The sequence below is a fragment of the Eulemur rufifrons genome, chromosome 7 (assembly GCF_041146395.1).
Source record: "Eulemur rufifrons isolate Redbay chromosome 7, OSU_ERuf_1, whole genome shotgun sequence".
NCBI lineage: Eukaryota > Metazoa > Chordata > Mammalia > Primates > Lemuridae > Eulemur > Eulemur rufifrons.
Genome location: NC_090989.1, coordinates 64447688 through 64471247, shown reverse-complemented (window position 1 = coordinate 64471247; position 23560 = coordinate 64447688). Strand labels below are relative to the sequence as shown.

The 23560-nt window shown below is 44.6% G+C and overlaps 1 protein-coding gene across 1 annotated transcript; it reads left to right on the top strand.

Moving 5' to 3' along the window:
• Positions 1-1678: 1678 nt before the first annotated feature.
• ILDR1 (immunoglobulin like domain containing receptor 1) lies at positions 1679-20815 on the top strand. Its single transcript, XM_069471977.1, has 8 exons — positions 1679-1781; positions 1877-2095; positions 3433-3582; positions 7211-7330; positions 7608-7754; positions 15393-15524; positions 15742-16562; positions 20774-20815. Exons 1-8 carry the CDS (start codon positions 1679-1681, stop codon positions 20813-20815), a joined length of 1734 nt encoding a protein of 577 aa, XP_069328078.1.
• Positions 20816-23560: the final 2745 nt, after the last annotated feature.

Sequence of the window (23560 nt, the reverse complement as noted above, 5' to 3'; positions counted from 1 at the left end):
CTTTTCTGACCCCCAGAAAACCCACTCTCCCTCTCCTAAATGCTCTCCCTCTATACAAGTAATGTTGACTAGAGTTTTTGAACAAACTATTTATGTCCAATTACCATTCAGCCAAATAAAAGCCGTGTGGGTTAGTAATCGCTGTGTCAGAGTGACTGCTGCCAGTTGTATTTTAATTATTGCTTACATAGACTGACTCCAAGCTCCAATTATTTGCAGACTTATAAATACCAATCATCTTCCTTTATTTAAAGACTAGCTAGGCCTAGAGGCAAGAGCACTGCTCAGGGACAGAATCTTGACTCTGACCCCCTTAGAAAATGCATGACCACAGACAAGACATTTAAATTTCCAAGTCTCAGATTTGTTGTATATGAAGTGGGCACAGCCTGCCTCCTCCCAGGGATCACATTTAGTGTGTAAAAGAAAATATTGGAAGGTGTTGTGTGAGCCTAAGATGGTTTTTACACCACAAATCCGTGTTTTGCTCTCTAACAAAATAAGCCAGTGTTGACAACGGCACCCCATTCATTGTGAAAATCTTATCTGTAGCTACTTCCACTGTTCAGTTAAAACTGGTGGGCAAAAGCTCTAAGGTCTATTTCAGATCAGTTCTGGAAAAAAAACAAAGTAGTGATTAGAGAGGAGGAATAAGAATTAAAAAATAAGATTGAGAAATAGTCCACCTTAGACTTGAGATGTTGGTCGGTTGGTCACTAGCCCTTCTATTCCGATTGGCCTGATTTCAGGGACTCCTACAGCTGGTAGAGACAGCAGCTATTTGGCCCCAAACTGCTTAAAGTTTATTCTCAAAATGATGTTCTTTTCCATTCACAGCCACATGGGGAAGCCATCCATCTTCCTAAAAACACCACTTTCACCCTATTCTCTTCTTCAGAAAAGCCTTCAGTGATTATCCATGGACTAGAAATTGATGCTGGATTGCAAATTTAGACTCTGCCCGGTCTCCCCACCTCCCGCTCACCACCACCAGCCCTGCCTTACTTATGCCCTCTGTCTTCCATAAAACCAGAGAGGCCAGCTACATTGGTTTCCTTCAGGCTGCCCAAGTAACCGCCCCTTGCCGATAAAGGTCTTTGCTCCCTCCTTTCTTCCTTACTGACATGAGTTTCTCTGCCCTCTCCCTACTTCTCACGTGTAATCCTAATCCTACCTGAGCCTTAGGATCTAGTTTAAATCTCTTCCTTTTGTGAAGTCTTCCTGCTCGCAGGTGGTCTCCCCCACACTGCTGCAGAGCTGCTCTCCAGGACATGTGGTGGGGAGCCATCTTCATTACAGCCTGATCCTGGAGACGGGTTGGGTCATTTCTGGGGGCCGGAGCCTGTCCCGTGCTCTGGGCTGAGAGTGTCACACGTGTGAAGATCTGGAGAAGAGTAAGATCTTAACGTGGGAAGGGCTGCAGCGAGTTCAGAGTGGCTGAAGCCTCGAGTGGGAGGTGGGGCGTGAAGGGAGAGGAGACAGCGGAGTAAGGCAGGAGGTAGACCCTCGGCCTTATTGGCCTGGTCGTGGAGTTCGAACTTATCCCTAGGGAGATGGGAAACCATTTTAAGAAGAGATGTGATGTGGGAAAAAGTGTATTAGCAGTGTCACTCCAGCACAAATATGACTTTACTTTGATACAGTTTTTTTGTTGTCTTTGAATGTGCTATCACTGTGAATGGACGGTCAGTTCTTGAGAGTTCCCCTTACTCCTTTAGTCCAGCACTTCCCTCAGGTTGCCGGTGCCTTCTCCGCCCCACCCCATGCCCTGCCCAAGCCCGGTAAGAACCTGGCTCTGCCTGTGAGCTCTTGACCAGCGGCAGGCAGGAGGGCAGGCAGTGTGTTTTGCTCATTTGCATTGCTTTTATTACCCCAGGAACAGAAAGTAGGTCACCTTCAGCATTGTCTCCTGTCTTGGCTTTAGGGTGCCTGTCCTTGCTGGTGACGGTCCAGCACACAGAGCGTTATGTCACCCTGTTTGCCTCTGTCATCCTCAAATGTGACTACACCACCTCTGCCCAGCTCCAGGATGTGGTGGTGACCTGGCGCTTCAAGTCCTTCTGCAAGGACCCCATCTTTGACTACTACTCTGCATGTGAGTGCCCTCCCCCTTCTTGCTTCTCTGGGTCCCAGACACCTCGGTGACGTACTGCCGTTAGGGCTTAGGAATTATTTAGGATCACAAATCCTTATAGTGAGGAGAAGCCACAAAAATCACCTAATGCAATCCCCTCATTTTATAGATAAACACACTGAGCGCAGGCAGACGAAATAACTTATTCAAGGTCATATACTAGTTTATTTTAATTTTTTTTTTTGGTCCCATCTTTTACTAAAAAGATTTCAGGCAGCTCAGACATGAAGTAAAAGGCAGAGCCAGTCCCGCCTCCTCGTGCACTCCTGACTCCACGCCAGCGCGCTGAGCCAAGGAGGCCGGCCTGCCCCTTATCACCCCCACCGCCTTAGCACACAGGCAGGAGGACTCCTCCATGCCTCACATTCCCTTTACAGACAGCCTTCCTGGTGAAGGCCATTCCTCTGCTGACTGAGCACTTTCAGTACCCTCCAGGCAGCCCATGTGTTGTGGGACATCTCTCAGTGCCGCACAACTCCCCATGAGGCTCAGCCAGTCCTGCGTCTCAGTAACAATTTCCCATTCGAGTCACTTCTGCGTCTGGACCAGAGCTCTTCCCTGGCTGCCCATTTGTGTCCTCTCCCAAGGAGCAAGGGAACTCAGAATCCCACTGCCAGCCCAGAACAATTAACCTTTTAGAAATTTGGAGAATAGAAACAGATACCCTGTTCATAAGAAGGGAGCTTCCTAAGGCAAGGCAAAGGGAGAGGGAAGCATCAGCTTTACTTTTGTTTTAGCCCTGGGGCTAATGTCTCCCACTATGATTTGAGTAAAACCACAAAAGCTAACTGCTGAGCCACCCACTGAAGCTGATATTGTCCCCAAAAGACTCCTTTCTAAATTGAGGTATGGTTTTCTGAGGGTTACTCTTAAAATGCCTGGGTTAAGTGAGAAGAGAGACTTAGGTGGTAGGCATAGCTCTCAAACCTTATGTTGTAAGAGCAGGTAGATGAACCCCATGGAGTAGAGGCTGGGGTGACTTTGAAAATGAGACAAGAGAAGTTGGGATAGGAGATAGAGGGATACAGCTGGGATTTGGAAATGATGGCTCTTGTGGGGGATCTGGAGTCTCGCTGCTCCAAGTGTGGTTCCTGGCATCACCTGGGAGCTTTTTGGAAATCAGAATCTCAGATCCCACTCCAGACCTACAGAATCACAATCTTCATGTTTAACAAGAGTCCCAGGGCTCAGGAAAAATTAAGACACTTCACTGTGTCTGACACAGTGAGCAGGAAGGGCCCCTTCCTTCGTGGGAATCCCCTACTGCTGTGTGACTCAGGTGTGTCCTCTCTCCTCAGCATACCAGGCAGCGTTATCCCTGGGCCAGGACCCATCAAATGACTGCAACGACAACCAGCGGGAAGTTCGCATCGTGGCCCAGCGGCGGGGACAGAATGAGCCTGTGCTGGGGGTGGATTACCGGCAGCGTAAGATCACCATCCAGAACCGTGAGTGTGGGGGAGGCGGCAGAGGAACTAGGGGTAGAGGGAGGAGACACCAGGCCCGGCAGGCTGTGTCAGTATGGGATTTCCCTTTTTTTTTTTTTTTTTCTGCCTGATGGTCTACTTGGTCACTGTCATTGTCTGAGAAAAATGCCATATTCATTGAATGTGCTACACCATCTGCACTTCCCTGGAAGCTGGTCTCTGGACCAAAGGCTAAGCTTTGGCTAAAAGTCTGCGGCTGGGTTATTTCCTTTGCTCTCCTGAGATTTAGGGTTAAGGTATGGATCGTGTTCCTTTGACTTTTTTTCCCACAGATTGCTCTCAGGGCCAACTCAAACCCCAGGTTTCTGAGTTCCCCTCTGGCCATTCCTGTTGTCCATTTGGAAGGAAATAGGGACTTCTAAGTAGATGGCCATCTTGAGACCACTGCCCTTCATTGATAGAGGAGAGAGCATTGGGCTTAGATTAAAAAGCCCCAGGTGAGAGTCCCGGTGCTCCCTCTCACTAGCTCAGTGTAGTTATTTTCTCTGGCTTCTGTTTCCTCATCTAAAAGGCAGACACAATGGTATTCGCTACAGCAAAGTGAATAGCAAATGCAATATCCAAGAGCTGTGTCTAAAGCCTATTTGTGCCGGGTGCAGTGAGTAGCGGTTAGATCCTTGGCTCTAGAGTCAGACTCAGTTGTGTGTCCCTATTCTACATTGAGAGGGTGTGTGAACTTGGGCAAGCACCTTCAATTTCTTCAGCCTTAATTTCTATAAAGTGGAAATTGACATAGTACCTATCTCATGGAGATTTGTGGGGACTGAGATAACGTGTGTAAAGCATTTAGTAGTGTGCACTGTTAGTTATCACTCAGTACACTTTTGGATAAATGGGTTAGCTTGCACATTCCTATCTTATGATCCAGGGTTCCTGCAGTAGGTTATCAGCACAGAATTTGGAGCCTATTTCAATGAGCCTTATGTGCTGTGTTAAATAAATATTTGCAGTTTAAAGGGAAAAAAGGGGAGAACTCAGCAGGCTACTCATGGTGCCATATCTATGATTTGAGAAAATCAGGGCATAGTCTATGACTATTTAAAGGTAGATCATTTAAAGGGAACCAGTTTAATATTAATAATTGTTTCCAACTTTGTAATACTTAAGTCTGATCCTTTTACATTCAGCCTCTGATTTCTCTAAGCCAGCCCAGATCCCTCAGCCTTAGGAAACATCTGTCCTTCTTTTCTAGTCTCCAGGGACATCTTCATAGATTCCAGGTGGTTGTACTTTTTCCAAGACAGCAGAATTACTTCTGATCTGACTCTGAAGCAAGTCACCTTCACAGTTTCTGAAGGCTGAAAATCCCCATAGGTGCTAGTTCCTGTTCTTCTGTTTTGTTTTATTTTTTCCCTAAAAACATGAATGTATATACCTTCCACAACCTCCACTCCCAACCACCTTTGAATCAAACCTTACCTCTTTCTTACTCCCACGGGAAAGCAGTACTATTTCCTTGTGGTTTTTATTTCCACTTCCAGACTTGCTGTGACTTCCTGGAGCCCTTGTTTTCTGATACTTTTATGCCTGTGAACATTTGAGACAACCCTATCAAATCAGTTCCTGGATCCTTTAAAATATTAACATATCTGAATATTCTCATTACTCTGACATCCCTAAAATACCCTTTATGTCTCCAATAAACATTGGGGCAGGTTTATAATACATATCAAGCTGTAAGGGGGAATTTCCTTTAAAGCATTTTCACCACTCTTCCAAGTCTGGAGTAAGCCTTTTTCTTGGAAAGGCAGTGGGTTTGGAAAATAGCGCATAGGAAAAAATTGTGGGGATTGACGTATGAAATAGAAAGAGAAGGAAACAGAAGTCAAAGTTAGGTCCAGTGTTGCATGACCTCGAGTTTTCGTTTCATTTCCTCAATAAATATTTCTTGACGAACACATAATAAAGAACTGCAGATATGACCACCAACTAAACAGGAGCAAGTCTATAAAGCTAAGGTCGCCTGGCTCTTACCACGGGTGAGAGAGCAGGGACAGCCAATGCGCCGAGACCTGGAGACTGCCCTGGTGCCTCTGACTGGATTTTAAACCGTCTCAGGACAGAGAAGGGTCTTGTTCCTTTCAGATCTCCCACACAACTGCCTGATGTAGTACCGGATCCACAAAAGGTCTTTGGTGAATATTTGTTGACTTTGCTGAACTTGAACAAACATGTTAACCATTCATCTGTCTTAATGGGATAACATAGCACTCAGTGCTCATAAGAACCCAATCTTTTCTTGAGTTACATTTACTGTTATCATATTGGCATTTCATCCTCACTTATTCAGGTTCATCTCATACCTGTCCCTTTCAGATCTAGAGGTATTTGGTCATTTTAGGCTAGTGAAGGCTGCAGGCTGCAGAGTTTTCCACCCAGGTGGGAGAGGAGCTTAGTAGATAAGAGCTTTGAGGCAGAGAGACGTGAGTCTGAACCTCCCTCTGCTGAGCACTGTGTGTATATTAGTAAGCCAGTTCCTTTAGCCTTTTTAAGTCCTGATATTCCTCATCTGAAATGAAGTTAAATGATAATGCCCACTGTATCAGTTAGGATTAGGTTTGATTGCGAGTAAGCAAAAGCCCAAAATATTAATGACTTAAAGAAGTTTATTTCTCTCACATATAAAATCAGAGTCAGTGTGGTAGTGCTGTTCCATTGGGTCCTCACCAAGAATGCCATCTTCTTCCTCATGGTTCACAGTGGCAGCTGTTACATTTGCTTGCCCAGTAACACAGTAGAAGAGAGAAGAAAAGGGCAAAGATGTTCACAAGCTGTTTTTAAGAAAGTGTGTGGGAACCATTATGTGACACTGCTGCTTATGTTCTATTGGCCAGAACTGAGTCACTTGTCCATGTCCACCTGTAAGAGAGGATGGGAAACATTGATTTTATTCTGGATGGCCCTGTCTTAGTCCATTTTTTTCTGTTCTAACAGAATACCTGAGACTGGGTAGTTTATAAAGAACAAAATTTATTGGCTCACAGTTCTGGAGGCTGAGAAGTCCAATATCAAGGTGCCAACATTTGGTGAGGGTCTTCTTGCTGCCTCATCACGTGGCGGAAGGCAAGAAATCAAGGCGGGGTCAAACTCACTCCTTTGTAACAGCCCTAATCCCACCCATGAGGGTGAAGCCCTCATGGCCCAATCGCCTTTTAAAGGTCCCACCTCTTAATATTGTTATGATGGCAATTAAATTTCAGCATGAGTTTTGCAGGGTACAAACATGCAAATCATAGTAGTCGTGTACATGGTCAATATTCTATGACCATGGGAGAAGGAGAGAATGAACAATGGGAGACAATTGGTAATCTATACCACACCCACTTATAGGGTTGTGGTGGAAATTAAATGAGGCAGTGTATCCAAAATCCTGGCCAAGTCCTTGGTGGGGCTCAGTGATTAGTCAGTTCTATCATCATTATATTTTTTGGAGAAAGAGGAATTGAGACCTTTCTCTGAACTGCCCGGGGCCCTCCCTTGTAGGGTTTGGAATGATAATGCTGGGGTCTTGAAGCTGACATGGTTAATCGTGTCAAAATCAGTGCCCTCTCCTCTGACGACTAGCGCTTTCTCCCTCCCTCCTATGTAGGAGCAGATCTTGTGATTAATGAAGTGATGTGGTGGGACCATGGAGTGTATTATTGCACCATTGAGGCTCCAGGGGACACCTCAGGAGACCCAGATAAGGAGGTGAAGCTCATCGTCCTGCGTAAGTGCTGCTGGAACTTTCTATTCAGCCACCTCACCATCATAACACTTTTACTTACAGGAAAAAAACAAAACGGACATAAGCAAACCTAGGTTATTGTCATTGCATTGTCAACCTCTGAAGTTCCCTTATCAAAGCTAAACTTTTTTTTTCCAGTATATTGCTCAACCTTAACCTGTAGGTCAAGCACTGTATTTATTGGATGCCTAGACTTTAAGGACTGGAAGCATCCCCCCTGAATGTTTGGTCTGACCCCTGCTCGGCTTCCCCTCTGCAGACTGGCTGACGGTGATCTTCATCATTCTGGGAGCCCTCCTCCTCCTGCTGCTGATTGGTGTGTGCTGGTGTCAGTGCTGTCCTCAGTATTGCTGCTGCTACATCCGCTGCCCCTGCTGTCCCACCCGCTGCTGCTGCCCTGAGGAAGGTGAGAGGGGATAGGCAAGTGGTGGGATGGGGTGGACTAACACCCAAGACCCCAGGCTCATCAGCTTCACCTGCCCAGGCCTAAAGTTCTTCCAGGTTCTCCTCCATGCCCTTCTCTCATTGCAGGCTCAGAGGACATTTGCCTCCGCCCTGAGAATGATGCTTGGGGAGGCTGTATAGAGCCATATGGAAGGTGTGCACTTTCTAGGCAGCCTAAAGCCTCTGTCAGATAGCTCAGCTTACTGATGGCATTTCCTCAGTGTCCCTGATAGCCTGTGCTTCAGTCTTTGCTCCTAACACTGCCCTTGTTTGGACATAGGTGGCTGGAGGGAGTTGTTTAAAAGAAACAGAAAGAATACCACTTGTAAAGGAAAAAACAAACCTTTTTCCTATTCTCACACACTACTCAACATTTCTGATACCAGATATGTGGGGGTTTTCCCCACACGCCAAGAATTCTCCATTGAACACCAATTGAGTGTCCTATAATTTAACTCAATTCTGACACTATCTATCTGGAGGTATCATCACATCCCACAGGATGAGGGCTCAGTGCCACAAGACTCTCCCCTAACTTTAGATGTAAATCACAATTGCAAGTAGTAGGTTGTCACCGATACTGCTGACCAACTGGCTATAAATTGAGGGTTCCCATGACCCTCTCCTTGGGTTCAATTAATTTGCTAGAGTGACTCACAGAATTCAGGGAAATGTTTACTTACTTATGTTTACCCATTTATTACAAACGATATTTTAAAGAATGCAAATGAACAGACAGAAGAAGGAGATACATAGGGGACGGCATGTGGAAAGGGGCTAGGAGCTTCCACGCCCTCTCTAGGTGTGCCATCCTCCTAGCACTTCCGTGTGTTCAGTAATGAGGAAGCTCCTTGAACTCAGTCCTTTTGGGTTTTTATGGAGGGAGACTTCATTGCATAGGAATCATAGGCTAAATCATCGGCCATTGGTGATCAACTCAACCTTCAGCCCTTCTTCCCTCACTGGTTGTCAGAATGGAAATGAAAGTCCCAACCCTCTAATCATTACTTTATCTTTCTGGTGACCAGCCACTAGCTATCTCATTAGCATACAAAAGGAACTCATCACTCTGGAGATTCCAAAGATTATAGGAGCTGTATACCAGGAACCAGGAGCAGAGACTGTCATCCAAAGGAGTATAAGGATGGCTAAATAGTAGAAAGGAGAGTTTTATTGGTGATATCAATTTGCAAACTAGGAAGAGACAGTCTCCAGCGTGGACCAAAGTTGCTCTCTCTTTGAAGAGGGAAAGATCAAGTTGGGTTTTATACCTCACAGGGTCTGTATTGCACAATGGAGTCATACATGCTCAGCAGGTCTGGGGGGAAAGTTATATATTGATATAGTTATGAGGAGAGCTGAACACATGCGCAATGGGTAAACATGTATGTAGCATATTAATACATCCCATGTTCACCTTGGGGGTGGGGTTTTAGCATTAAAATGAAGTGGAATTTGGCTCTTTATGCAAAAAGTAAACTGTAGGACACAAGGATAGTTTGTGTATAGTCTCTACAAGCTGACTGAAACTGGCTTAAGGTATGTAGATGCTTATCAGAAAAGAATGTTTGTAAGGCTGGTCCTCTGTCCAACCAGTTGTAGTGGTCTGGTTTGTAAATCAGAGTTAGAAGGGCTCTGATAATTTGCCTGATAGCTGCTATTGTTAGGAGGTTTAGCAAGAGTGTGGTTTTTCTTGTAGCATTTAGAAATTTGCCATACCAGCTGGGCTCTGAATCCTTGATTTTTGGGTAACTTTTGTTTCCTTAACCTAAGAGTCTGTCTGAGTTGATAAAGGAGCATCTATTTTGGTCTCCTAGATCATAAGACCAAATATATATTTCTTATTCTAGCACAATGGTGTCCCACTCCTTAGAGATGAACTGAACAGAACATAACAGATGAGGAAGGTATTAGAGCAGTGGTTCTCAAACTGAAGGTTGCATTAGGATTACATGGAGGGCTTGTTCAAACTTAATTGCTGGCATTCACTTCCAGGGTTTCTGACTCAGTTGGTCTGAGATGGGGCCTCAAAATTTGTATTTCTCAAAAGTTCCCAGGGGATGGTCTGGGCACCAACATCATTACACCACCTATGAGTTAGGGGAAGGGAAGAGGGAGCAGAAGATCTTGCCCTTAATATAATTTTTTTTGGACTAAAATTTGATCCTTCAAAACAGAATTATAACAGAATTATGCTCTAAAAAATTTGGCTACAGAATATATGGTAAAGGCAAAAGAACAAAAAATTATCCTATAAAGATCTTTTCTTAGTAAATAGATGGAATAGCATCAACTACTTTAAGTGGAAGGTTTTTTTTTAGTTTTTGTTTTAAATAACATTTCCTTTTCCTGATGATAAAAGTAAAGTACTACATTGTAGGAAAGTTGAGAAATTCAGGAAAATGTAAAGACTGATCTAATTACCGAAAGATACTCATCATTTTGGTCAATTTGAAAAAAAAAATTTAAAGGAAAAATAAGGAATTGCCCATTAAGATAGAAACAAAACTTAATCTACAATGTTAGTTTAAGAAGGTCAGCAGTCTGAGTCTGGTTTCAGGCGTGTGCTCTGAGTTGCTGTCTTACAGGAAAACAGAACCAACTTTTATTGGATGTTTACTATGTGTAGGCCCTTTGCGTATATTTCCTCATTGAATCTCACAACAACCCTAGAAGGCGGATGTCATCTGTATTTAACAGACAGGAGACGAAAGGCCAGAGAAGTCCCTAGCTAGTAAGTAGCAGTGGTGGTGCAGTGTGGAATCCACGTTCATCTGACTTGTGAATGTCTGCATTTCCCACAGCAGGGACTGCCACAGCCTCTGTAGGCAGATCACTATGAGATTGGCTAAGATATTGTGAACTCCTTAAAGAGGGAAATAGCAGAGGATGCAATATTGGGTCGTGGGGCTCCCTACCCTTCAGGGACCGCAGGGAGAGAGGCCATGGAGAAGCCACTATCCCTGGAGTAGTAATACACAGAATGAGATAAGAAAAACCCTCCCAAGACGGTGTCTTAGAATCCAGAGGTCTGTGGGACACTAAAACAGGTAAGACTGGGGACAAGACTAGCACAAGTGGTAAATGAATTCCTTGTGGGTAAGCTAATAAACAGAGCTTCTGGGGGAGAGTGATTTCTCCTAAGTGGTTAAAGTTTATTTAAAAGAACTGGTGAAATAAAGAAATGTAGGCCATAAAAATCCCTGACTTTGAGCAAATGAGGTCACTGTCAAAGCTACATCGATAGGGCAGACTGTCCTAAGAAGTTTGTTGACAAGAGGAATTGCATGGAGGGGCACACGTGGTTAAGGAGAGTTCTTTGCTTAGGGGAAGGGGGGTGATTGTTGGTTTTGTGGAATAAGGTAATCCTAAGCATAGTTGTACGCAAAAAACCAAGATCAATGACAAGTGAGTAAAGTGAAGCCTTAAGAAGTGAGGTGATGACTGATGAGTGATGAAGACAGTGGGAGTGGCCTCAGGCCTACAGCAGAAAGAATTAGCCTTAGCGAGGGAGGGGAAAGGGAAGGGAGGCAGCCTGACCTCTGAAGACAGGAAGTCATTAAAATGTGGAGGATGATTAACACATAAGGGAGGAGGCTGAGGCAGCTCACAGCCGCCTGACTCGATTTCAGCAAATCAAAATGCCAGACGCAAAAGGGAGCTTCAAGAAAGAGGTCAGTGATTCTTGAACTACTTTGACCACAGCCCACCTCCTTAACCTGCTCCCACTTTCCAACTAGAGTTAAAAGAGGGTTAGAGAGGAGAAAAATAACACCACATTTTAGTAAGCCTTGATAATTCACTTACTACTGGTAAACAACCCTCAGTGGGACTTAAAGATGAAAGTTTTTTGAAATTGAATATTAGTTTTTCCATGAGAATTGGAGAAACGGCTTTCATCCCTAGGGTGGTTACTGGCCCTCCTTCTCAGAGAACCTCTGGGCATACCCTGCAGTGGGCACAGGCCACACTGAGGATCTCTAATCTATCCTGCCCCTTCCTTAATCCCCCCTTCCCCCCCTTCCCCCACCCGCCCCCGCCCCCGGCTGAGGGAAGTGAGGCTTGGAGAGACTTTTACACAATTACACACAGCCTGTTAGCAGTGGGCCCTGGACTAAACCTAGGTTTCTTAACTCTACGTCCAAGGCCAATTCCTCTTCCTCTACAAAGATGATGTCATGTAAGTTCATGGGGAGGGGAAGACCTGAGAAATAGGGAATGTTTAACCTGCTGCCGTAGAGGAGGGAACACATGTTCAGTAGATCAATCAAGGAAAGCCGTCTTGGGATGAGCCCTATTGGAGGTCAGCTGCTTGACTGGGGCCCAGAAGCTTCTGCTGGTAGTTTCCTAAAACTGAAATTACAAGAGTTCAAAGGGGCATGGAATTCTAGGAAGCTCCTGAGGATGTCACTGAAATGACTGGGCAATCAAGTGAGGGGGACTGGTAGTTTCAGAAAAAGCAAAAGGACTATGTGACTGTAGTTAAAAGGAGGGCAAGAATGGGCTCTGTGAGAGTGGAGAGGGCATGGTAAGGAATGGCAACCTGTCACAGGCAAGTGGAATTGGAGACCCTCAGGTGCACCAGTTCTGTGTGGTGATGCACACAGATGATGCTGGCTTCAGGGCAGGAGAGGTGCATGTCTCTGCAGGAGGGTGAGGTGTTGAGTGTCATTTCTGTCATGAAGGGGACATCTTAAAGAATATGCTCTGGGTTTTCTTTAGAGATGAAGGTTAATATACCTTTGGTGGTTTAGTCTCCCAATATTTGTTTTATCTCCTTCTATGGGATCTTGGGCAAGAAAAAAAAAAAACAATTCACAGCAATGAGAGCAACTGTTTATTGACTATCTGTCATATATTAGGCGTTTCATGTGCCTTACCTCATTTAACCTCAACGACCTTGTAAAAAAAGCTATTATTATCCCCAGCTCTCAGATGAGGAGACTAGTCTCAGAGACTCTGGAAACTCACTCAAAATCACAGAGCTAATACATCCTGGAATTCAAATTGAAGTTCATCTGACCTTCAAAGTCCATATTTAAGGAGACCTCTCCTGAAGGACCATTTGTTGAGAATCCTCATTGTCAACTCCAAGGTGACCTTCTGCATTAGAACAGGGAGCTTGTTGAAAATACAAATTTTCTTGCCTTGCATTGAAAGGCAACTGAAGGAAAGTCTCTGGAAGTGAGACCCAGAAATCTGTATTTTTAGCAAGCTCGTTAAAGTTGACTAAGGTGGATTTTACTCCCCTGAAGTTAAGAGAGAACTTATTGGGAGTCTTTTGAAACTTCATTAGTTTGTCTGTTTCTTATTTTTATTGCAGGTCTGATTCCCCATTAAGTGAGCAACAGATAGCCCGATGGTCTAGACATCCCTGAGAGAGGCTGTTTCCAGGGATTGGGGTGGAGGGCAAGAGAGAAGCTCAGAGGTTGTGTCTTCTGTGTTGTTTCATCAGTTCTAGTGCAATAAGGAAGGGAAGGGCCCTGGAAAAACATTGTAGCAGCTAACAAGGAAGTAGGTGGGTTAATCTCTGGACTGTGTGAAAAAATTCAGGGAAGTGGCAGGAAAGCTACTGCAGGATCTGGAAGGGTCATTAGGGAGTTATCTGTTCTGGGAGTCCCATTAATGGAAAAAAATCATCTGAGAAGCAAGGAGGAAGCACAACTCTTCCTTTCTCCCCTATTGAATTGGAGAGTAGAAGGAAGTGGCCAAGCAGGGGAATGGTACCATCTGGAAAAAACCAGGATTCAGTTAAAGGGGTGGTGATTGGTAGGGTTGTTCCTAATGGAATCAGGCGTACCCAGGTCTTGGAGGGAGAGACTAGCCTAGAGTGGATTTTGAAAAGTGTGGAGCTGAGTTGGAGAGAAGTAAACTGAGGAGGTAACCCTGGGGAAGGTTTTTTTTACTTCATCATAGAAATAAAGGAGTATGGGGACTCGGTGGTGTGACACAAGGAGCATAGGCTTGAATGTCAGACAGACATGGGTTCACACCTTGGCTCTGCCAGTCACTAGCTGTGGGACCTTGGGCTGGGAAGGTGACCTCTCTGAGATGAACTTCCTCATCTGATTCCCACATTAAGAGATTTCTCAGAGGACTAGTTAGCTTATGTAAAATAACTGGCAGGTACTAGGCAGGACATTCCTGTACGTGTGTTGGTGGCCGGTAGAGGGAGTTAGGGAGAGGCATGTGTTAGCAAGAGGGAACGGAAAGTGGCGAGCCTTGTGGACTTGTCTTCAGGCAGGCTGGGAGGCTATCGGTTAGCATGATGGTGTGGCAGCTGGGTGAGCTGCCGCAAGTTTGCATCTGATTTCTTCCAGGCTGTGCTGTGACTCACCATTAGGGCTTCTAGGGGCTCCGCTGCAACTGCTTCCTGTTGTGCTAGAAGTTTGTTTCAAATTGAAGCCGCTGGGTAGCCCACCGGATGACCCCTTTGCCATTGGCCTCAGCAGATCTCTCACCCTCTGTAGCTGGGTCCAGAATGCTTGTTTTCTGCCCCCTCCTACTATGCCAGGGGGAAGCCTCAGGCAGCACCCTACTGTTTTAGGGGTGGCCACAGGGCCTGGAGAACAGAGGAGGAGGTGGGGAAACAGAGGGGAACAGAGGAGTGCCAGGTTAGGGGTCTGTCCGTGTTCACAGCATGCGGCAGGCATTTCCTGCACTTAAACATGAAAGTACATGCCTTACATGCATGGGTAGTCAGAGACCTTGGGAGACGTATTCAACCATAATTGCCTCAAAATAGAAATTCATGAACAAAAACAACTAAATGCTTTCATTTTTAATTTGCACTCACTGTGGGTTTTGTGCCTCAGACTAGCCATGCCTAGGCGACTGGGGCCATATTGCTGTGGACCCGTTGTGCTGCTTTTTAAATTCTGTTTTCTTTGCCCATAAAGGAAATGATATTTCCCTTCCCTCTTCCTGCCTGTACCCCACTCTTTTGAGATTCCCCACACTTAGGGAAAATCCCAACACTTAATGAGATGAGAAAAGTAGAAACAATCCACTTGAGTCCACTTGAGCATTTTGCACTTTCTTGCCTTCCTCCCAGAGATCTTCTCCCACCCAGGGTTGGTTTACCAGCTAGAAACACTCTTCAGTGTAATGACCACGTAATTCTGCCCATTGACTTCAGCATCATATCCTTCCTTTTTTCTTTCTCTCCGAGCAGACAGCCTTGAGCTTATCTAGCAGACACCCCCACCCCTGACTCACAGCCTCGTCTAAGAACTTTGTATCTGCACCTCCTATTTGTGGCCTTGGCTTCTGGTTTTGTTGGCCCATGGCCCGAGATTTCATTGTCTGCCAGTATCAATCCATCTACCTGTGCATTTTAGGTGATGTTAGGAGTGGGCAGGATGGTGAAATGGGGTATAGAAGTTACAGTCTTGCATATAGGGAATTTATTCCCAGCTGCTTGCCATGGGTACAGTGTATATACTACTTCCTTCACCCTTATTCCCACGCAAGATAGGTGAGAATGGACTTAGAGGAGAGAAGCTGGCCTCTTGCAAGACCACAAGGTGGAGAGAGGTGAAGTGGGAGGTTTGGAGCTTGCCCTGGCTGAGGGTCTGCATTTCTCCTTCTTCCCCTGCAGCCCTGGCCCGCCACCGCTACATGAAGCAGGCTCAGGCCCTAGGTTCTCAGATGATGGAAAAACCTCTGTACTGGGGGGCGGACAGGAGCTCCCAGGTTTCATCTTATGCAATGAACCCGCTGCTGCAGCGAGGTAAACCTTGCCTGAGATTTGGGGTTGGGGAGGGCAGAGGGCAAGGGTAGGAACATGGACTGCATCGGGGCCCCATGACCAATAGGGTGTGTGTCTTCATGACTGCGGGTGGGAGGGAGTAAAGACAAGCTATATAATGTAACATTCTGATGTCCTGATTCTGAGGAGTATGTTTTGGGCCAGTAGATCTGCATATTCTGTCCTTATTTCCATTCAGATTTGTCCTTGCGGTCCAGTCTTCCACAGATGCCAGTGACCCAGACCATGGCTCACCCTCCCATCACCAATGGTGTTCTGGAGTATTTGGAAAAAGAGCTGCGGAACCTCAACCCAGCTCAGCCTCTGCCCCCTGACCTCAAAACCAGATTGGGCCATCCCTGCAGCATGATGTCTTCCCTGGGCTCTGAGGTTGTGGAACGCAGAATAATCCACCTGCCACCGCTGATCAGAGACCTGCCATCCTCAAGGAGGACCAGTGACTCCTTGCACCAGCAGTGGCTCACTCCAATTCCCTCCAGACCCTGGGATCTGAGGGAGGGGAGAAGGCAGCATCATTACTCTGATTTCCAGCAGCAGTTCCAGGACGGAGGGCCAAAGCCCTGGGCATTGGAGAGAAGGGAGCTGGACCACCCGTGGAGTGGAAGGCACCACAGCTCCAGGTTCAATGGGTCACCCATACCCTGGTCAGACAGGGACAGCCTCAGCGATGGCCCCTCCTCCAGCGTGGCGCGCTGGCATCCCAGCCGTCCCCCTCTGAGGAGCCACTATCAGCAGAGGCCCCGCAGGCCCAGCCCCCAGGAGAGCGCCCAGGGGCGTGGGAGACGCAGGCACCGCAGCCACTCCCCTCCCCTGCCCTCGGGCCTCAGTTCTTGGAGCTCTGAGGAGGAGGAGGAGAAGGTGAGGCAGCCCCAGAGCCGGAGGGCCCGCCAGCGCTCCTACTCCCCAAACTGGCCCGAGGAGAAGCCGCCCAGCTACAGCTCACTGGATGGCATTCCAGGCAAGAATGGCAGGACAAAAGGGAGTGTGGAGAGGCGCTCGGTGAGCCTGGGGCATCCCACTGAGGGTCGGGCGTGGGCAAAGAGGACTCTCCAGCCAGGCTTGGCCACAGCTGACACAGGCCGCCTGGTGTGCCCCTGCTGAGGGCGCGTCCTCCCTGTTTTGCACAAATTATCCCGGTCGGCTGGGTGAGCCACCTCTCCTTAGAGCTAATGGGACCTAATGTGTATAGGGTGCCAGTCAGAGTAGAGTGCAGGGGAGGGCCTCAAAGCTTACGAAGGGCCCTCTTGTCCTCAGTGTCACTGTAGCTCTCATCACAGTCCTGTGGGCAGGTCAAGCAGTGTCCCCATTTCACGGGTGAGGAAATGAGGTTCAGAATGATTAAGCACCTTGTGAGTAGTGGAGCTAGGACTTGAATGCAGGCCTTCGTGGCTGAGGCTTTACCTCCTTTCACAGCTGCCCTACTTTATTTAGCTGTGTATTTCCATACCCCAAATTAGAATGGGCAGCCTGACAGAAAACATTTGTCAAGTCAGCACACAAGGTCCTAGTGTATGTGAGGATGAGGCCCTCTGAGACATCCCCTGGAAAGGATCATTTAAACTGATTTTTTAAAAAAGCAGAGCCCTTATATCCCAAATATGGATCAGAACTTTGGGATTATTAGGCAAGATGTCAGTGGGTGCCAGACATAGCTTATCAGCCTAAAAGGAGGATGTAGGTGCTTTCTTTTTTTCTTTCTTTTTTTGGTAGAGAGGGGGTCATGCTCTTCTTCAGGCTGGTCTGGCCCTCCTGACCTCAAGAGATCCTCCCACCTCAGCCTCCCAGAGTGTGCTAGGTTTGCATGTGTCAGCCACTGCATCTGGCCAGGATTTAGGTCTTTTGGGCCTCTGGATACAGATATTTTTCTAAGAAGTGACTTTAAAAAATCATTTATAATTAATACACTCAAATGATGGTATTCATTTAATGTTGCCACTTTGCAAAAGAATGCTTCCATTGCTCAAAAACATTAATGAACTGCCTCAGAGCGAACTTACAAGCTACCCACCAAAATCTATTTAACAAAAATCCTTTTCTCTTTTGCTTCTGTTGAGACAGTCAAAGAGACATGAAGTAGTTCTGAGGGAAGTTCCCAGAGTAGAGGGATATTATAAAAAGAAGAATTGTAGTCTCTCACAGGCTTTGAAGGATATAACTCTCATTTGGAAGTACGTGTTCTGCTATGCTTTTATTAAAAAAATCAATCACACACATGGTGTGTGCAAAGGAACAGGCCTCTTGGGAGAGCCACAGTGCTGCTCTTTCTAAAGCAGAACCTTGGTGAGAGAGCAACTTATAAGGAAGGTAGTAAAGACCAGCAGGTGTATCTGAAATAGTCAATGGCAACTATGTCATTTTATCACAGATGTCCCATGAGAGACAAAGATCAGCAATAGTGAAAATAGCTACCCCTTGCTAAGTGGTACTGAGTTATTGACATGCAACATCTCATTTAATCCTCACAACAATCCTGTGAGATTGATACTATTATCCTCATTTGCAAATGATACAACTATTTTTTCTATGTTACCAGTAAGAAAATTGCATCCTGAAAGAAAACACAGTCAAAGGTCAGACAACTGACAATAATTACTTTATCATATAGTGACTAAACCAGGTCTCTTCCTTTTAACAGAAAAAATATAATTTAAAAACCAGTTTGGGGCCAAAAATCTAAACCCTATTTTCTTCTAAGTTAAATTCTTTTCTTGATTTTCTTTAAGTTTAAATTATGTGGCTTCTTATAAGAGAGGTGTAAAAGGAACATCAGTTATGTTCCAGACACTAGAGTTAGCCTTTTCCAAGCCTTAGTTAATCCTCACAACCACCATGTGAGGCTCAGAGAGGTTGAGTAACATGCCCAAAGCACACAGTCAATAGGGAGTGAAGCCAAAGTTTGAACATAGCCCTTCGCCCCCTAAGCCTATGTCCTTTTCAATAACTCATGCTGACTCCTTAGAAAGAAAGAGGAGTATCATCAGGGGTTAATGATATTTTCTGATAACTTTATTTCTTCCTCATTTTCTGAGAGTAATACAGTTTCCTTTAGCATCAAGATGTACACAACAATAATTCTACCATAAGCAAACCAAATTTTCAATTGTAAAGTTGCTCCCCAGAGGCAAAGATTTTGTCCAAGACAATTTTAAAAGGCTCCATTGTTTTGGGTCTCTTTGAGCTTATCTCCCAAGGAGTTATCATTTACATTATCACGTTCAACTCTCCTCTCATTTTCTTACCGTGACCAGAGGCTCAGGACCAAAAATTGATTTGGCAGATTGGTTAGTTTGAAGGGCAGAGTGTTTTGTTTGCAACTTGAAGTTTGAATGCCTTTATTGAGGCAAAAAAAAAAAAAAGCCTCTAGGGCCAAAGTCTTGCTCTTCCCTCCTCTCCTTGGTGAGGGTGGATCAGGGGTGGGGAACCTGCAGCCTTAAGTGCCGCCTTTTTATCGGTAAAATTTGGATTCAGTCAAAAGGCTGCACTTAAGGATCTAGAATGCCACATTTAGCCTTAAGGCCACAGGTTCCCCACCCCTGGGCTGGATGCTTCCCACACAGGTTACCTTCCTAGCCTCTGAAGTCATTGGAACTTGCAGCAGAATTCACATACCATAATACGATTGGGCCTCTGGAGGGTGATCTTTGATCATGGACACTTGAAGTTTCTGTTTGTTCCTAGAGTTGATAAGATGTATCACTGTTTTGTTTTTTGAAAAGCAGCCTTTTAGCAGTTACAGCTTAACCATAACTTTTTATAAGATACTTATTAAAAATTATTTAGTATTTAGAAAAATATGAGTTAAAAAAAAGTTTTCAGTTCACATGGAAGATTTTCTCTCAAGAGTAATGTGTAACAAATAGATACTAATAAACAAGAGTTTCCATGTAGATGATCTCATAGGAACCTGAAATAGGTAAGAACTATTTTTTGCACAGTGTCCATGAGGAAATGGAAGTTACGTTGAGGGATCTCCCCTCCAACTCGAGAACCAGGACTCCAGCTGAGATCTTCTTAATTCAGGTCTGGTGGTCTTTTCACTCAGCCAGAGCTACAACCTCAGAAATATAAGGAACAGAAACAGTGGCCCCTGTGTTCCCAGCCTCCTTCAAATCAGTTATCTTTCTTTCCAATCTTGCCAAGGCATTTCTGGCTTGTTCCAAACTTGGCCTGTACACACCTATTCTACTACAAGAGAAAACCGCCGTGTTCTATTCTCACCAAGCTAAATTCAAACTTTCAATAGAGAATCCTAGCTGTTCCCTTTTTTTCTTGACTTTTTTATTTAATAAAAAACTTCTATATCAGGATTCTTAATCTTCTGCTTTCAACAAAATGTCTGCTCCTTGGTCATGTCTAGGTTTTCCTTTAGCAAGCTGTGCACAAACTCCTTTTATCCCATTTCATTGTTTTCCTTTGTGTCAGATAACATTAATCCCATAGCATTTTGGTTAGAAACCATGACTTCTAAAACTCACTTTCCTGATAAATTGGATTTTTTTATAGCAACATGAATGTGCATACATATATGACACCTTTTGAACAGTATATTTTAGGACAGATGTCTTATCTTCCTACATCAAGTAGGATGAGGAAGGTCACATTCATGAACTACAAGTATAGATCTTCAAAATTTAAAATGATCCCCCATAGTACATAGTTAGAGAAATATGAGAAATGTAAACCATAGTTCTTACCCTCATCAAGCAAGTGGAAAAAGCCCAAAGACCAAGCAGAATAATTTCTGATGAAAAGCTACTGAGTTTAGTCAGGAAGAGGTAATTAGTGACCTTTGAAAAATAACTTCAGAGAAATACTAAAGTATTAAGCTAAAATTTTTAGAAAAAGGCTGGGAATGAATGATTCAGGAGACTATAAATGGAAAAAGAGAACTGAGCCCTGTCTTCATGGATAAATGGTAGAGAGAAGATGTTAAAAAACAGACCAAGTGGCAGAGTGGCTAAGACTGTAAGAATTTTTTCAAAATTAAAGGTATTTGAGGGAGACTCTAGAGAGGTAGGCAGGAAGAGAAACCTAAGCCTGGGGGGAGAGACTTGCTTCATGCAGAGTTAAGAAATATTCTTTAGGTTCAAATCTGCTGTCCCGGCAGCCCCACTCACCCAGGATTTGTGAATCAAGCCCGCCTTTGTGTATTATATGCATAGACAGAAGATTCTGGCTGACTGGATTTTTTGTGCTCTTCTATTCCGCAGGAGAGAGGCAGCTCCCGTAGCGGAAGGAGTGTTGTCATTTAGTCACCAGGCACAGCACAGATTCTGTGGCTACTTCTTGGCTCCTGCGTGTCCTCCGCATCACCTAGATTTCCAGCTGACTTGGGTGGGCCCTGCAAGTCTGTATATAAGGGTTTTGGCTTAGATTCTGAGAATCAAGTAGAAGAATTTTAAAAACAAGAATTTAAGGAATTAACGACTGTCATTTTAGCTTTGGTTCGCACACTCTGCATATTTATAGTCTCTGACTAGTAATGGACCCTAACTGGGATGTGATGGCTCAGGAACTTAAGTAGCCTGAGTCTTTAAACTAGGCTATGCTGCCCAGGACTATGGCCATTTTCAAAGTGAGGACTCAGGAATTTTTAAGAAGAAATTAAACATGTTGGAAATCTATGGCGTATTATAGGAAATTCCTGTGGGAACTTGTCTCCCTCTATTGCATGTCTTGAGGGTCCCTCCGTGTTTGGAGTTCATCCCGCTGCCCCCATGCTCAGTCCTGAGCAATCCTGAGGTTCTAGCAAGAGATGTCACAGGAGATACTCCAACCTTGTGCCCTCTCGTGGGCTATTTATTTTAAATGTAGAAACTCACAGGTAAGCAGTTTTTACAGACTTATTCTTGTGCCTTGTTTTCTTCTTGCTCTTAGTTTATATTTTCTTATATATTATGTATCTGTTAAAATCACTTTAAATGCTTCTTGGGAAGAGCACAGTGTATAAATGAATAAGAAATAAAATGTACCAGGCTGAGGATTCTACCCCAAATAAATATCTGCTTTTCTACTTTGGTGCCACTTGATGGGAGTAAGCCGCCTTCCCCACTAAAGCTCAGAGAAAAGCCAGGCCAACCTGGGTAGTCCTGGAGCCATCATTCTCGTGGTGCTACTCAGTCTTTCAGAGCTGAGATTTCTCAGGCAGAAGCATCCAGGCAGGTCTTGCCACTCAGAGAGCCCCAGGAGGAAAGGGCTGTGCGTGCCCTCCCTATAATAACCTTCGCTACCCTCTCTCATTTTTTGCAGCCCCTTTGGAGGCTTCATCAATCCATTTATGCTTGATGTGGAGACCGGCCCTGAGCATATTGGGAGGAGGTAGCCTGAGTGGAGGAGGAATGTGTGTGTTCTTCAACGGCATTCATGTGTGCTCAATTTGTACATTATTAACACATCCATTTTTCCCAGTCTCATTAACTTAGTTACATGTGGGGAAAATAGGTTAAATTCCTGCATTGGGCAAAGGTTTCTTTTTTGATATCCATGTGTAACTGGATTGAAAGTAGCAAAACAGAAAAAAAAAGATTTTAACAGATAATGCAGACATAAAAATTCAGTAGGTGAGGGACTATGAAGGTGGCAATCTGGTTTGGGAACTCATCCCACTGGATCTAATGGAATCCTGCCGGCAACCTGAGGCGAGGATACTGATGGGGAATCCTGCAAAAAATAAGTGACCAGGGGAAGTACTCTCCTCCCTGCTGGGCCAGAGACTCCTCTTTTCTGAGGAGAGATACTGAGGTGGGCAGTAAGAATCAGTAAGAGAAACCCAGGAAAAACAAGTGGTCCAGTTGGGGAAGCCTCTTTGTGCAGGCCTGAGACTTTTCTCCCTTGCCCTTTTCCTTGTAGAAACACAAAAAGGGCCCTGTCACAGCCAGCAGCTTCATCACGGAAGCCAATTTGTGGAACTGAGACTGTCCTGGGCCCAGAGAAACCTGATCAGCTGGGGAACACCAGCAGGAGGATTCCTCACACCCCTCCCTCACCAAGAGTTATCTGGCAGGAGGAATTTCCCCTGCCCCCTCAGGCAGTACCTTCTAGAGACTAGTGGGGGCTCCAACAACACCAAATAAACCAGGCAGACCAAAATAACACTACAGGGCTCCGAAAATTAAACTGCCATTAGAATCACAACCCACAAAAGTAGGCTAAGACCTATACGCTAAACCTAAAGAATGACTCCCTGTAAAATAAAATATTTATATAGAACTCAGAGTCTCCTAACATAATAGACAAAATGTCCAGAATACAAACCAAGAACCAAGAAAATAACAACTGAAATGAAAAAGGAAATCAACTGATGCCAACACTGAGATGAATCAGGTGTTGAAACTATCTGGTAAGAATTTGAAAGCAGACATCATATAAATGCTACAATAATTATAAATTCTTTTGAAACAAATGAAAAAAACTCAAAGAAATAGCAACTATATTTTAAAAGAAATGAATGAAAATTATAGAACTGAAAAATACAATAACCAAAACTGACGACTCACCAGATAGGCTCAGTAGTACAGTAGAGATGATGGAGGATAAAATCCGTGAACTTGAGGACAGAACAATAGAATTTACCCAATTTGAACAATAGAAAATAAACTGGAAAAAATGAATAGATCTCAGGGACCTATGAGACAATAACAAAATATCTATTTTATTTATATCATTGGAATTAAAGTAGGGGAGAAAAAGAGTAGGGATGAATGAATAATTGAAGAAATAATGGCTGAAAACGTCCCAAATTTGATGGAAGACACCAACCTAGAGATCCAAGAAGCTGAATTAATCCCAAAGAGGAAAAATCCAAAGAAATCCATGCGAAGATACATCATAATTAAACTTTTGAAAACTAAAGAAAAAAAAAGCCTGAAAGCAGCCAGAGAGAAATAGTGCATTACCTGTAGGGGGAACACTAATTTGAATGGATTTCTCATCTGAAACCATAAATGAGGAAGTGGCCAAATATGTTTTTTAAGTGCTGAAAGAAAAGAATTGTCAAT